Here is a 16,828-nt window from a genome sequence, read left to right as displayed (position 1 = left end):
TCAGTTTCGGATCCAAGGATGATGATGGCAAAGCTTACCCGGGTTCCCTGTCAAATCAAAGCTGTCACAGAATAAACCCCGCTGCCTGCTGCGAAGCCCCCTGCGCACTGCAAACTTCAGTGAGAGAACTGGGGTAATCACTGTTTGGATATGCAGATCCCTGATATAAAAGGCAGGGTGAACCCCCCAAGAACCTCCCCCGGGGGCCGAAGCCCGCAGGTGCAGTGAGGCGTGCGCGCGCCGGTGCTGGCGCCCCCGAAGACGCCTCGCCGGGGCAGAGGGAGCCGGGGCGCCCGGCGGGGTCTGGCGGCCGCGCACCGGCGGCTGGTCTCCGGCGGCGGCGGCGGCGGATGATGGTGGCGGCGGGCGCGCTGGGCTGTATCTGTGCGTCGCCGCGGAAATCAGCGCCCGGCGCTGCGCCCTGAGCCCTTGCAGGTCCTCCGCAGCCCGAGCCTTGGCGAGGACAGACCCGGCGCGCAGGGGCCGCGGACCGGCGCGCGGGGGGGCCGGGGGGCGAGTGGGGTCGGCTTATCATGGCGGATCGGACAGCTCCCAGCTGCCAGCTCCGGCTGGAGTGGGTGTACGGGTACCGGGGTCACCAGTGCCGCAACAACCTGTACTACACGGCCGGCAAGGAGGTGGTCTACTTTGTGGCTGGGGTCGGGGTGGTTTACAACACCCGCGAGCACAGCCAAAAATTCTTCTTGGGACACAACGACGACATTATCAGGTAAGGAGGTGGCCTGGGGCGGAGAGGAGGAGTTGAATGTGGAGGTTGGAAAGGTGGGGAGAAGGATGACCGACCGGGCTTTCCTGGGGTCAGATCCGGGAGCCCCATGGAATAAAGGATTCTCTCTGGAACCGCATGGAATTACAGACTGGCTGCTGCTTTTAAGGCTAGGACAGAAACAGGGTGTGTGTGGGGTGGTGCAGGTGGGGAGCGAGAGATCTCTTTTCTCTTTATTCCTCTGGAAGGCTTTTGAATCTCTAAGGAGTTGAGTGTCCTGATGCTTTTTTGGTGTTCATTCCTGCTACAAGTGGAAGGATCCTGGGTAACTATCAAGCACTTCTCCTTCCTTCTCTAACTAGGTAAATGTAGGACCAATAACCTAAACTGTGGGTATCATCTTTGTGAGGCTCCTCACTAGGTTCTTCAGCAAGCAAGAGGATTAAAAAAAAGATCTAAAAGAAATTTTGCTACAGGTAATTTGGAATCTTCATCCCAGACGCTTTGAAACTGGGAAATTTCTGCAGTGAGTGGGGTGTTCTCTAATATTTCACTTGGCAGTGTTTTAATGCCAAAAAGCATATTTATACCCTAAATGGATGCTTCCACAATGTTACTGAGGTTATAAAAGGCTGGCAGCTGCTGGACCACAAAATCCTACCAGCCAGCCCACAGAATGACCAACATCTGGTAGCGGATGGCCAGGACTGATTAGAAGAACACGATTGGATGAATAGCCATTTTAGGGGCCCTCTCTGTTAAATTGTATTTTGATTGTTGGCCCTGTCCTCTCACCTTTGGACCAGATGCATTTTCCTCCAGCCCTTGTCAGCTTCTTGTGTGACTAAACAAGGTGTGGTCCAGATGCTGTTCGCAGGGAATCCCTTTCCGCCTTCGGCAGTTAAGGAAGATTTCCATGGCATGGAGCCTGAGCCCAGGGGAAAATGACTTGCTGAGGATGGACTACAGCTGACAGAGAACATATTTGTACCTTCCAAACTTGTGTGTTCATTGATGTAGAAGAATTTCCATCACAGTTTCAGAATATTACCACTTGTGCTTTCAGTTTGCCTTTCATAATGAAATAAATGATTAAGTGGTGTAATGTTAATGGTTTTAATTTCTCCGGGGAAGAATAATTTAAAACACTAGCTTTTTTCCCCCCTTCTATTTTTGTGCTTATTATGGAGCTTTTTTTTCCCCTGAGCCCTAAAGTTGAAAAATTGTTACAGAAAGTAAAAACTTAGTATTTGAAAATACAGTAAGATATTATTTTAAAAAAATCTTGACTTTTAGAAGACGAATATTTTAAGTAGGAGCTCTACTGTCTCAAGATTTGGTGGAACCAACGTGTAAAACTTTCTTCATATCACATACGACAAAATAGCTTTCTTCTCCTTTCCCTGATACGGTAATGGTTATGAATGGGGCATCTTCACCTAGTTCTATCCTGAAGATTTTACTTCTCTAATTACCAGGCTGATTATTAAAGTCACAGGTGAAAATGATTAACAGTGCCTCGTGAAAAGGTTAGATGTTTAAAAATGTAAACCCATGATGTTTTTGCTCTGTGTTTCTTAATGCAGTGCCTTCCATTACTCCATCACCATAAGATGTAGTCCTTTGGGGGAAAGGAGAGAGTGGCAATTAAACAGAAAATTCCCCGGGGTTAAACAATGTTAATGTGACAGTTCACTGAACTACTTTGAGGATTGGAACTCCTAATTTTTTCTCTAATAGGAAAAAAAATTGAGTGCACAGTTGAAACTGAAGGTGGGAAAAGGGTGGAGTTGCAGTAAAGTGCTGTTATGACAGGTAGCTGGACCAGTGGGAATGTGGTGCTATCTGGCTTAGTTAACGAAACACTCAGATTTGGAGAAAAGGTGAATGAAGTTATTTGTGTAACTGGGTTTTCAGGGAGCCTCAATTGATGAAAAGAAAAAAAAAAGATGATTTGGCTTCTGATCTGTTTATTAAGGTAGTTGTATCTTTATACTGAAGAGTGACATAGTAGTAAGTCTGCCTTCAGAGAAAGGACCTTATCACTAAATTTTCCATGATATTTGGCTGAGTTTAAGTTTGTATAGGTGAGCGGAGTTCTTTAATACCCATGTATGTCTTTGCACATAGGAATAAAATTAAGTCTAACAGATTAAAAAACAAACCACAGATCATTACATAATTAAGAGCTGTAAAATTATAATGTTTATGCTGTCATTTTGCTTTATCTTATATATGTAAATATCTTTTTCTGGTGAAAGTATTGCACAAACCCTATTTGTTTTTATCCTTAGTATATGGGACTCGTAAGTGCCGTGTCTTTCATAATTTTATTCCCAGAAACAGATGTTTGAAATTAATATTGTAAAATGTTAGGAATATTTATGTATTGACTGTGTATGTGGACAGGAAAATTGTACTGTTTTATTTGTGTGAATTTCAGCTCATTTCTGTGTATCCTAGTTATATTACTGATTTTCCACTTAAAATATTGAAGTTCGTAATTGAATAAGTAGGACTAAGGTTTTAGTGCAAAAATGTTTTGGGTTTTTTGGAATCATTACATGAATATTAAAACTTCTAACCCTTCATTCCACCAAATGAGATAATGTAATTGTCCGCTTAGCTTTTTCATTAGTTTGAAAGATATATTCATAATGCATACATTTCCTACTGCTTTATTTATTGTGCTACTTTCCCTAGAATATTAACTAGAAAGCAGCCCAACAAATGTTGGTACCACACTCCATTTTATAAAACCAGGAGATCACGATGAACTTTAATAATAATGTAGGATTTGGCGGAACTCATTAGAGCTCAGCATGTGTGTCCTCCTGATTTGACAGACTCTGTGTTTGAGTCAGGTTTTTTTAAATGTTGGTATGTGAAGCGTAATGTGATTTATTAGTTGTGGAAGCTTAGTTTTATTCTCTTGAATGATTGCCCTTCACCACAGATAACAGATTAGAGAATGATGCCATATTTTAGCCCTGATTACATTGTGACGGGCAAGTGAATACTTAAAACAGCGTTTGCGTTGGGCTAAGAGCAGGACTCACGTCAGGGGTTGAAGGCGAGGACAGTGAGAGAGACTGGAATAATGACTAACTTGGTTTCTACTTCAGGCAGCAGATCGTGACACAGAAACGGAGTAGATGAAAGAAAAGGTCATGAACACATTTGCTCTCTGTCACCTCCTTTCCATTTTCACAGTGACTCCAGTTGAGACATTTATCTCCTGTATTGGTTTCTGCCTAGTTCCCTGTCTCCATTTTCTTTTTGCCTATTTTTCGGCTCTCTATAGTGAGGGACGTTTTTCTGCAATACTCTTTTAGGGGAAAGGGCCCTGACTTTGATCTCACGCACACTCACTTATGAACCCCACCCTGCCATTACTGGAGGCATCTGAGTGAGTGGCCTGACCTCTTGGGGCCTTTTTCATTTGTGAAATAGGGGTAACAATACCTAAATTCCAGAATTGTAACTATTAGAAATAATGTATGCAAACAGTTTAGCGTGGGGCCTGGCCCTTCGTTGATGCTCAATAAGTGCTCTTAGCAGTGGTAGTGGTAGTAGTGTTTAATTAAAAACACACACATACACCAAAACAAAAAAATGATTTCTTATTGCTCACAGGCTGAAGTTTGAGCTCCTTAGCTTTTCATTCTCTGCCCCAACCCACCTTTCTACCCTTGTTTTCCTTGTTTTAAAAAAAATCGTAAATTGTTTGCTTCCCGCTTGCCATATAGTAAGATTACTCTGTTCCTTCCTGCCTCATACTGGAGTGATTTATCTCCCCGTTCACCCTTCTCCCCCTACACCCCTCTACCAACAGAATAGTGCTGGGAGCAAGGGCCTTGGTGTCAGGCAGACCTGATTTTGAACCTAGATCTGCCGCCAGTTGGTTGACACGGGGAAATTACTAAAGCTCTGTGAGTCTCAGCTATCATCAGTAAAATAGATTCTCTTATATAAAACGGGAGTTTAAAGGTATCTACCTGGTAGCTTGTGGGGATTATGTACAAGGTGTCCCACGGTGTTTGGCAAATGGCAGGTGCCCCCCACAGGAGGCCTGTTTGTATCCACGGCTCTGTCTACTTCAGTCTCACCTCTCCCACGAGACCTTTTACCATCCTTAGATAAAGGGGTGCCTTGCACTCCTAAAGTTTTGCATTTTTTGTGACCAATTCTGCTCACTTAATAGGTATCATTTAGTGCTATTCTTTCATTCTGAATACTTTCATTTGTAAATGTATATAAGATCCTTGAGGCTGAGAATGAATTTAATAACCAGAGTACAGACTCAGGGCTAAATATGTGTACAGATTTATCTCGTCCATCCTCTCAACGACCCCATGACATTGGTACTGTTGTTAGCCCCAGTTTACTGGTGAGGAAACTGAGGCATGGATAGGTTAAGGATCTTGCCCATAGTCACTATTTAGCAGATTGTAGAGTGAGAATTGGAACCCAAGTTGGTCTAATCCTGAAGCTCAAAGTTATTGCTTCACTGCTTTACAGACTCTTTCATTTTTCTCAGTCACTGTGGTCCCTACCACTGTGCCTTAATTCTAACCGGAACTTAGTGAGCTTGTTGCTCCTTGTAACTGTTTATCAATCCTGTGCTTTACTCAAGAGTATTTGAAGCAGATTGCAAGAACTCAGTCTAGAAATGGAACCATATTCAAGTTCGCTTTAGGAACATCACTAGCTTTGAAACAATCATCTATTAGACATACTTAAAAAATTTTTTTAAGTCTCACTTGTGACATGGCTAAAATAATCTGGTGCTGCAAATACAGTTGAACTTGTTGAATTTGAAGAGAGGGGTCTAACAGCCATGGTTGGTTGGGTAAACAGGTTCACCTGAAGGCCTGGAGATGTGATTACATATTCTTTAGTCCTTTGACCAGTTGGAATAAGGGAAACAGGGGTAGCTATAAAGAATCAAATCCATATTGCCTTGAGTGCCTGCTCTGTACCAGCCTCGTTATATAGATGGATCATCTCATTGAATGAATTCCCTTCTCTCCCAATTCTGAGAGATAGTCTTCTCATTTTACAGATATGGCTCTGAGAGGGAAAGAAGTTTAAGCAAAGTCCCTCAGAAGTGCCATCCTGTTCATTGGATCTCACTTACTCTGTTCACTGACAAGAACATGAAGTGAAAGATTTTGATGAAAGCTTATGGTGTGTTCATAAGCGATCTTATTATTGTTATTCTTATTAATAAGCTATAGTCTATTTGGTGATTTCTATTAAGATTTATTCTCTAAATTGGGTACATTTTATTCTTTCTCATTTTTTCATTCATCAAAAACTCATTCCACATCTAGAACATACAAGGTGCAGGGACTGCAGCAGTGAACATGACTGAGTTCTTGCCCCCATTCTGGTGAGGGGAGGCCAAGAATGAAAGAACAAGAAAACAAGGTGAATATTGATTGTGTTATCTACTAAGAAGGGCGTGATCACAGAGAGGAACTGGGTTGGGTAGGGGTGTGGGAACTACGTTAGATAACTTTCCAGAGCCGTTCTCTAGGAGATGGCATTTAAGCTGAGACCTGAAGGATGAGAAGGGGAAGATAAGTGAAGATCTGGTGGCAGAGGAGAGGTTATATGTAAAGGCACCAGGGTGGGAAAAAACTTGAATTCAGAGTGCCCAGAATTCTGGTATAGATACCCAGAGAAAGACCAAGGTCATTGTAATTCTCATCCAAGTCATTAATGCTTCATGGGTTTTAACACCGTATGTCCTAGATATCCCAGGACAGTCACAGATATTCCATTCAGTTATTGTCATAGGTACATTTGTTCTTGTCATATCATGGGTCTCTACTTTGACTACAGAATATAGGACCACGTTTTTATTTGGAAAATATGGTTACTATATAACGGGTCACTGCTTAAAAAATATTGCACTGGGGGCCAAACCAGTGGCACAGCAATTGAGGTCACACTTTCTGCTTCAGCGGCCCAGGGTTCACCGGTTCAGATCCTGGGTGCAGACCTGTGCACCGATTGTCAAGCCATGCTGTGGCAGGCATCCCACATATAAAGTAGAGGAAGATGGGCATGGATGTTAGCTCAGGGCCAGTCTTCCTCAGCAAAAAGAGGAAGATTGGTGGTGGATGTTAGCTCAGGGCTAATCTTCCTCAACAATTAATAAATAAATAGAATAAAAATAAAAGAAAATATTGCACTGGAGTATACTGTCTTATAAAGAATGATATTAGCCCCACCACCAATGGTCAATCAGAATGTAGGTTGTACTGTGGTAAGTGAAAAACTGTTTCATGGCAGCATCTCTAAACAAGGCTGTCCTAGGGCATCTTCTGCCCACATGGATGTGGGTCTGAACACCTTTGCAATGTAGGTGATATTTTTACCACTAAAAAAGAAAAAGGAAGCTGCTGGGAAGGTTGACTTGCTGGTTCTGCTTCTGGGACTGACTCTTCCCCCAGCAGACTGGACCCACCCGGAAAGCCATCCTTTAGCCAGCCAACTGCACATCTTCAGCAGTCAGACTTCTCTTGTTGGTTTTACTCGAGTTTGTCATATGTAGATTGATGTTAGATGTAATTAGAATGTTTGAGAGCAAACACTTGTCAAATATCATTATGCATAGGAGTGACCTGAGTACTTGCTAAAGTCCAGATTCTGAGTTAGTCAGTCTGGTGTGGGGCCTAATGTTCTACCTTTCTAACCAGCTCCCAAGTGATGCCGATGCTGCTGGTCCACAGGCCACTCTTTACACAGAAGATTTTAGGGACCTCCTTGGTATGTTTCAGAGTTCAGTAGACCAGTGTTTTTTCCAACACAAAAGATATTGCTGGCCAGTGAAATAGACATGTATATGTATGTCTATTTGACATATAATAATAAGTCATATAATAATGCCAATCTAATATAATAATGTCAATAAAATAGATGACATATAATAATATATATGTATACATGATTCATATATTTATTAAATTCTTAGAATCAGTTTTTTAAATTAGGTTGGCACCTAGCCCAGTGTTCTTTCTTTTCCAGAAAAAACTAAGTAGGCACTGGCTGGAACAAGTTGAGGAGATGGCGAGCCTGTCCCTGTGAGCAGTGGAAGAATGAGTCCACAGGGTTTGTGTAAATATATGTTTTCTGGGCTCTTGAGTAAATACCTAGGAGTGGAATTGCTGAATCATATGGTAACTCTATGTGTAACTTTTTGAGGTACTGCCAAATTGTTTTCCAAGGCAGCCACACCATTTTAAAATTCCATCAGCAATGTATGAGAGTTCCAATTCCTCCACGTCTTTGCCAACACTTGTTATTGTCTTTATGATTATAGCTTCCTACCGGGTGTGAAGTGGTATTCATTGTGGTTTTAATTTGCATTTCCCTAATGACTAATAATATTGATCATCTTTTCATAAATTTATTGGCCATTTGCGTATCTTCTTTGGAGAAAATGTCTATTCAAATCCTTTGCCTCGTTTTTAATTGGTTTATTTGTCTTTTTATTGTTGAGTTGTAAGAGTTCTTTATATATTCTGAATATGCGTCCCTTATCTGATACATTATTTGCAAATATTTTCTCTCATTCAGTGAGTTGTCTTTTCTCTTTCTTGATGGTGTCCTTTGAAGCACAAAAGATTTAAATTTTGATGATGTTCGATTTAGTTTTTCTTTCGTCACTTATACTTTCCGTGTTATGTCTGGGAAACCATCGCCTAATCCAAGGTTGTGAAGATTTACTCCTACTTTTTCTACTAAGAGTTTTATAGTTTTAGTTCTGACATTTAGGCTGATGATCCATTTTGACTTAATTTTTATATATGGTGTGAGGTAGAGGGTTCAACTTCATTCTTTTGCATGTGGATATCCAGTTGTCCCAACACCATTTGTTGGAAAGACTTTTCTTTTCCCAGTGAATTGTCTTGTATGTTTACAGCCTTTGAATTCCCCTAGCAGGAGGTCTTCCTCTCATGTAGAAGAGGCTGAACAATTAGGGACCCAGAAACTGAAACAATCATTGAAAAGATTAACCTTTTTGTATATTTGTAAATATGCTATTAGATCCTATGAAGTATATATAGATTTTTATATATTTAAAGAATATAACCATTTATACTTTGAGGAGCCAGTGCAGTATTTAGTAACTGCTGGTTTAGGGACCAGTAACAGTCTGTACGTTGGCTTTATTTACTCCCAAAGATTCTTGCTTTTTAAAAATGAATTTACAACCTTTAGCCTTGCTGCTGGAGACAGATCTGTTGAGGCTGCTGAGGGGGTGGAGGTGGTATGGAAAGCAGAGGGAGTGGTCGGAGAATGTGCCCCTTGCCCTCTACCCCTTTGTCAGTTCATTCCTTTCCTCCCTCAATGGGAGGCAGGCACCTGGATGGCCTCAGCTCAGAAGTTGGATTCCAGGATTGCCCACTAGTTACTGCCACTCCCTTTTCCATCGGCATGAAGTAGGGGAGGGCAGGCCAGCTCTACCTCCCTGAGATGAAAGAAGCTTTCTCTAGATTGGTAGTACATAAATAGCCTGGTCAGAGAATTATCCTAAGGCTATTGAGAATTAATTTAAGGCACGAGGATTCTTGTTTAGTTTAACTGCTGTTTCATAATGTCATTAAAACATTTTCTGTGTTCATTGTAAATTGATTTTATGGGTAAGAATAAAACAAGATCCAGAATTAACGAGATGTGTTCTAAGTAAGAGATCATCAGTTGCAAGAAACTGAAACTTTTTCAAAGAAACACAATTAAGGGATGGGATCATAAGGTGACAAGAGAATCTTTTGGAACTCAATTAGAGGGAGCATGGCTGGTCCCTCAGGTACTGCATGGTTATCGGGAGCTAGTCTTTGCCTATTTCTCTTGCAAGTGTTCCCATGTATCCCAGGGATTCATATCTCTACTCTCTGGATAATATGTAGTTTGATTTTCTCTGACTGCGGACTGGCTTCCTAACTCAATGATCCATTTTGCACATAGCACTCCCTACCCCACCCCCCCATCTGACTTGGCCCATCAGCACACATGACTATCTAGCTTGGTCCTACAAAACCAATTGAATCCATGTTTTGAGCCTTAATTCCAAATTTCCAGAAAAGAGAATCTAGTTGAGTTAGCATGGATGAGGATGTCCATCCAGTCCAATCAGCTATAGCCTGGAGGGTGGGACCATGTTTCAGATGACTTTGCCTTTAAGGAAGATTGTCTAATAATGGAGGTATGGGCTGAGAAGGAAGGAATGGCAGCTCTATACAGGAGGTGGATTAGAAGAGGAGGAGGCAAGTGATTTCTTGATGGAGAGAAAAGAGCAGGACAATGAGAAATACTGAGTTGAGGGCAAGAAAAGGTAAGGAAAGGGATATTAAGAGGGCTTAAACACAAAATATTGGTGATACAATATATCGTGGAATATTCAGTTCTCATAAGAGGCCATGCCAGGGTGTCTCTGGAGAATGCTGGCCAATGGCTGTTGACCACAGCCGTGGAGGGCTAGGTGGACATCAAGCATTTGCCTACTGGGATGTCAGTGCTGGGGCGTGGTGATGGGGTGGAGGGCAGAGGGGAGCATATGGGAATGGGGGCTGATGCTAGCAGGTACCAGGGAGGTGGCCTGATGGCACTCGTGAGAGGCTTCCTGGGGCTGGCACAGCCTGCCAATGTGATGTTTGTGGGGATCAGAGGCTGCAGCTATTTGCCAGCTGTTGAAGAAATATTTCCATACTTTACCGGGCACAGATACTGGTGCATACCTGCTGAGGACCAACCATGGCTATGAGTGGAAAGGTTGCATGTGTGAAGTCTTGGATGATTTAGTGAGCTTAGCCATCTAACAGATATTGAAAACAAATCTTCGTAAAACCAGACTTAAAATCTACCTAAGGCTCCCCATTGCCTGCAGGTTAAGGTTCAAGCTCCTTCAGCGTGGTCTCTGAGGCCTATTGTGATTTACTTCCTGGCTCCTCCTCCAGCCTAATGTCCCTCTATGTCCTTCTAACATTCTCCAGCCACATCAAACTCCTTGTAGTTCCCTGAACTCAGCATCCTATTTTGTGTATCCTCATCCTTGCACATGCCATTTTGGCTGCCTGAAACAGCCCCTCTCTTCTCCACTTGTACTGTCTTTTCTTCCTTCAGTCTGAAAGCAGTGTCATCTCCCCCTGAAGCCTTACCTGACAGCTCAAGACTATTTTAAGTCCTTCTTTCTCCATGCATGCAGGCCACCATGTAAATACATCTCTTCTGAAGTCATTGCATTGTGTTGTGTTTGTTGATTTACCCATCTCTCCACCTGATCTGAGTTCTGTGTGTGTCCCTGTGCCTAACACCTGTTGTGGGCATAGTAAGTGCTTAGTATATTTTTCTTTGTTATTAGTTCTTCATATCTCAAATTATTTGGAAGGCACAAGGTGTGAAATGGGGATGGGATTTCTAAGGAACTCACTCTATACACACTTTGTGAGGAGAAAGTCCTGAAAGTATATTATCAGCTGGCACTTAGATACAAGATTCAGAATCTTCATTTAAAAAAAAAACTTGGATGGCAATAATGACCAATTACTGCATTGCTTGAAGTCACACACCAAATTCTATTTGGCTTCTTCTGTCTACTGCTCTCCTGGTCTAGATGGAAAATACAGCCATTGAAGACATGGTGTTTTTCTATTGAAATGCATTCATGGATCTTACAATGAAACACTGTTTTTGAATGACTTGAGATTTTTTTGACTGTATTATAAGGAAAATCTTGATTTGTATCCTGTTATATTTAGGAAACGTGGGGGTCTTTTAAGCAACTGTTGAAAATATGATGGAATCTTTGTAAGAGGGATGTCTGCAGAGATTGTAAGATAACAACTGCTGGCTCTAAATGACTCTAAGTCTTTCCTGGCTCAGAGGAGTTTCACCCAAGATACAGAAATAGGCGTTCAAGGGCAGGCCTTCTGGCAAAAGGGACTTTTGAAGGATGAAGAGCAGTTTGGCAGGCAGGTGGGAAGGGAATAGGGGAAGGAGGAAACACCATGGAGGGAACAGCTTGTGCAAAGGCTCAGGGGCTTAAAAGCAGGGTCTCTTGAAGGGAGAGTAAGTGGTTCGATATTGCTGGAATGAGGAGGATATTATGGGAGATGAAGCTGCAAAAGTGGGTTGGGGCCAGATCACTAAGGGGTTTATAGCTCACCCCACAAATTATGGGGACCAGTGAGAGGATTTCAACAGGGTGAGACAAGACCAGTTTACATTTTAGGAAGATCATTGAAGACAGAGGATTTCCACTTTATTCCTATTAACCTTTTCTTCAAGATTCCTCCCCACACTTTTTCCTTTCAGTGTCAAACTTCTCAGGAAGGGAGCATGGCGTTGTACAAGGGGATTGGGTCTGTCTCTAACCAGACATTGGGCATGGTACTTAACTTGACATGGGCCTGAGTTTTCTCATCTAAAAATGAGGAAAGATCCTTCTAAAGTCCTTTCTAAATCAAAGTGCTGAGGTTCTGAGTTGTTTACTGCCTCCATTTTCTTCTCTCTCATTCCTTCCTCAACATAATGAACTGGTTTCTGCTTTCACCAGCCGCTGGAATCATTCTCTGGAGCAGCTCCAGTGACCTCCAGTGCTAAACTGGGGGCCACGTCCTGCTTAACCTCCTCACAGCATTGGGTCCAGTTGACGTCTTCTACTCGATATCCTTCCTTTCCTCTCCTTGAGGTTGTAGTCCCCTGCTTCTCTCTTATCTCCCTGCCGGCCCTTTATCTCCTCTCCCTCGCCCACCTTTTACGTCTGGGGGTTTCTCAACAATGCTAATCAGGTTTTCCTGCCAAAAATGCATGACCTGAAGCTAATCTTGAAGAAACAAACCAATACAATTTCAGGGATATTCTCTAATACAACTGGTCCGTACGTTGCAAAAAAATGTCATTCTCAAAAGACAAAAGAGACTGAGTAACTGTTCCAGATTAAAGGAGACTAAAAAGATAAATCTAAATGTAATGTGTGATTCTGGATTGGGGTGGGGAGGGATTGTTATACATGACCATATTGGGACAATTGGTAAAATTTAAATATGGGACTATATATTAGGTGATAGCAGGTATCAACATCAACTGTTCTGAATTTGATTGTAGCAATGCAGTTACGTAAGAGAAAGTACTTGTCTTAGGAGATCTGTGCTGGAATATTTAGGAGTTAAGAGTCATGAAGGCTGAAAATTGCTCTCAAATGGTTCAGTAACAACAACAGTAGCAACAGTAACAACAACAACAATAATATGTCTGTGTGTGTTTGTATGTGTGTGTGTATGTGTTTGTGTTCCTCAGGGCAGCTGTTCTCTCCTCTTCTCATTCCATGCTGTTTCCCTAAGACCTCTTACTCATTGCCTCTTCTCTGCTTCCATCCTTGCCCTTCCATTCTACTTTCAACCCAGCAGCCAGTTGATCTAGTTGCAGGGTTAAGTCAGGTCATATCAATTTTCTGCTCAGAACCTTCAAGAGTAAAAGCTGAAGTCCTTATAATGGGGCCTCTATGGGGATTTGGCCTCCTGTTACCTCTATGATCTGATCTGTTTTCCTCCCATCTCTTTCTCCACTCCAGCTACACTGGCCTTCCAGCTGCTGCTTGAATACCCAGGCACTCTTTTGCCCCAGGTCCTTTGCACTTGCTGTTCCCTCTGTCTGGCTCCTTGTTTCCCCAGACATCCATATGACTTTACTCACTTCCTTTAGGTCCCTACTCAATGTCATCTTCTTGGTGAGGCCTTCCCCAATTACTCTACTTAAAATTCATACCCCTCATCAACATACTCCTTATTACCCATCCCTGTTTTGTTTTTTTCCTTGGCTCTTATTTATTTTGATCTTTATTGTTTTTCCATTGAATACAAACTCTATTTGGGCAGGGCTGTTTTGTTCACTGTCCTGACTACAGTGCCCAAAAGGGTGCCTGGTATGTAGAAGATGCTTAATAAGTATTTGTTGAATGAATCAATGAATGACTTGTATATGTTGACTTTTGCTTGTTTTAAGATCACCTCCTTGGAATTTCTGCTTAGAACAGAACTTCTTTTTTGGACCCCCTTTGACAGGCTGTGAAGCCTGTGGGCTCCCATCTCAGAATAATAGGTTTGTTTGCTCTGCTTTACCCTTTTATTGAAACATAATGTAGATACAGAAAAATGCACATATCGTGGTGTACAGCTGATCAGTTCTCACCAACCACACCCACCTGTAATCCTCACCCACATCAAGAAATAGAACATTACCAGCACCACAGAGACCCCCCCCATGCCCGCTTCCAGTCACAACCCCCACTGCAACGGTCACCTCTGTCCTGACTTTTAACGGCATAGATTAGTTTTGCTTAATGTTGTACTTTAAACAGAAGTGGTACAGTATGCATTCTTTTGTGTCTGGCTCCTTTCAATCAACGTTATGTTTGTGAGCTTCATCTGTGTTTCTACGTGTTTATTCTCGGTTCCATATTTTTCATTGTATAGAAATACCATAATTCATTTATTCATTCTACTGTAGATGGGCATAGAAATACCATAATTCATTTATTCATTCTACTGTAGATGGGCATTTGGGTGGCTTCTAGTTTCTTTTGGCCATTATTGCATTCTAGTACAAGTGAACATACATATGCAGTTTCATGTAGGCGTGGTGTTTCTGGGGCCAGGGCTGCACGTGTGATCAGTTTTGCTAGGCACTGCCATACAGTTTTCCAAAGGGGATATATCAGTTTACACTCCCACTATCACACAATAATGTTTCCTAATGCATAAAATAAAATGCATAAATAGGACTATAAGGAAAATTAATTATTTTGAAATATAGTTGTAAAATGTTTTTAATGTGTTGTGATATGTGCTTGTTTATTAACTCATACAATTGAAAGGTCTAGCAATTTTAATAATTACCATCATGTCAAAGCAGTGATGCATATACATGACATTTGAGAGATCTGTGACAACTGTAATGTGATATGAAAATATCTGTGATTTTATTGGTCTCAAGGTCACAGGTACTGCTAATACTACTGTGGTTTGTTGCCTACATTCTGAATGATAGGAAATACTAAAGTCTGTTACAAGTTAGTGAAAATAAATATTTTTAGTCCATCTAAGGACATAAACCCTCCTGAATTCTGTTAAGGGATACATGGACTCCAGGTTAAGAACCCCTGGGTTAGAGGAACAAAAATGACTTACAGCAAAGATTTCTTGAGTTTCTACTATGTGTCATACACTGTGCTAAGTACTGGGGACCCAACAGTGAACAATATGCATCTCCTCTCAAGGAGATTGTAATCATGAGGGCAATATTCATAAATAAATGAGCAGCTGGATATGGCGTGTTCAGTTCTATGAGAATTAGTTAGCCCAAGGTATATGAGAGCCTTAGGACATACACCTAAACCATTCATGGGAGGGGAGTGGTGGTCAGAGAAGGCAATCTGGAGGAAAGGAAGGAGCATCATTAGATTTAGGCTCTGTGCTGGTCACTCTGGCTGCAGTGTGGCTAAAGGATTGTTGGAGAGAAAGTCTGGAGGCACCTGAAGTAGTCCAGGTGTGAGATCATTATGGTGATATGCAAGGAAAGCAATGAATATATTCTAGAGATTATGGATTCCTGGTGATTGATTGGCTGTAGGTGGTGGAGGTGAAGGAAGGTATAAGGTAATGGTCAAGTTTCTGGCATAGTCAGCTGCTTGGATGGTGGTTATCATTCACTGAAATAGAATGGGGAGCAGGTTCAGGGTGAGGGTGTGATGAGTTCAGCTTTGAACATATTTAGATTGAGGTGTCTGTGGGACATCCAAGAGGTGATTATATATATGGGTCTCTTGCTCAGGAGAGAGCCGTGGGAGTTGCAGTGAGTGTGTAGGAGTAGATGAGATAACCAGAGAGCATATGGAGGAAAGAAGAGGCCAGGGTCAGGATTTTAAGGCAGATCAACTTATAGGAGATCTGCAGAGAAAGAGGTGCTTGTGAAAGGTGGTAGTAGTCAGGGGGTAATAGGGTAAGAGGCACAGCAGGAGAGTGGAGTGCCCTGGAGGCCAAGAGCAGAGAAGGTGTCAGGAAGACCCTCAATAGTATCAATAGAGTATAACAAGGTAAGTCTGGAGAAGGGCCCTGTGGATTTAGCAATGAGAAGGTCGTTGATGTATTGCTTTTCCTACCTAAACACTGGGAACAATTATTTTTCTCTGGATTGTATTTTATCTGTGTTTTAAACTTTCTGTTATAGCAGTTAGAATTCCAAGGATCATTTCCTTTTAGTTTTACTTTTCTTCTTACATTTCCTTTCTATATTTTGCTCATGCTCCACTGGGTTTTATGCTGCGGTGATAGTAAGCAGTTATCTCAGCTTAATGACTTCTAGCTCTAGCAGACTCTGGCTCTTTTTTTTTTTTTGGACAATAAGAGATGTTGTTACAGACATTGCCTCTTGGTAAAAAGCCTTCCGGGTCTATTATTCTGTGTAGTAGACATGAACACAATGACTTTGGCCAGGCCGTGTTTATCTATGTGAGCGCCTGGCCTGCTAACAATGAATTCACAAGTCGTCCTTCTTGCTTTGAGTAAGACTCAGTTTTTAGTCCATATGATAAAATGTAATGGAGGAGATATAAATTCTAGAATTTTTTATAATTTTTTTTCTCCCTAGGATGTCACTTGGATTTTTATATAATCTATAAGAGAAAAGTGAGGAGAAGTTCAATTAAATAAACATGTTCAGTGCTTACTGTGTAAATGACAGCGCACAGGCCACAGTGGTGACGGTTTCCAAGCAGGAAACGTCGAGTGCCTGTCACTCCTTCCCTCTTGCATCTCTGTTATCCAGTCAGCCCCGAGTGCAGTTGATCATGTGCTCTCTGTCTTGCTGCTTCCTCCCTAGTTCACACCCCTGGACAGTTACAGCAGCCCCCAACTGGTCTTCCTGTCTCTATCACTCCGCTAGTCAATCCTCTGTTTGAAAACCTGGCAAAACTTTAAAAAAATGCTGATTTATGAGCCCACTCTTAAAGATTCTGATTCAGTAGCTCTGGCTGTAAGCCCTTAAAATCTGTATTTTGAAGAAATTTCCCATAGAAATATAGATATAGGT

The 16,828-nt window shown here is 41.9% G+C and overlaps 1 protein-coding gene across 5 annotated transcripts in view; it reads left to right on the top strand.

Moving 5' to 3' along the window:
- Positions 1-279: 279 nt before the first annotated feature.
- Positions 280-16,828, top strand: part of EML6 (EMAP like 6) — a 279,876-nt gene continuing 263,327 nt past the window's right edge. For all 5 annotated transcript variants that reach the window (XR_011526070.1, XR_011526071.1, XM_070572641.1 and 2 more), the window contains exon 1: positions 280-730. Coding sequence is in view for 3 of the 5 variants with exons in the window: in XM_070572641.1 (XP_070428742.1) it covers positions 534-730 (197 nt within the window). In the remaining 2 variants the exon portion in view is untranslated. The remainder of the gene's footprint in view (positions 731-16,828) is intronic.

Source organism: Equus przewalskii, chromosome 14 (genome assembly GCF_037783145.1).
Source record: "Equus przewalskii isolate Varuska chromosome 14, EquPr2, whole genome shotgun sequence".
Taxonomy (NCBI): Eukaryota; Metazoa; Chordata; class Mammalia; order Perissodactyla; family Equidae; genus Equus; species Equus przewalskii.
This window is presented reverse-complemented; position numbering and strand designations above follow the sequence as displayed.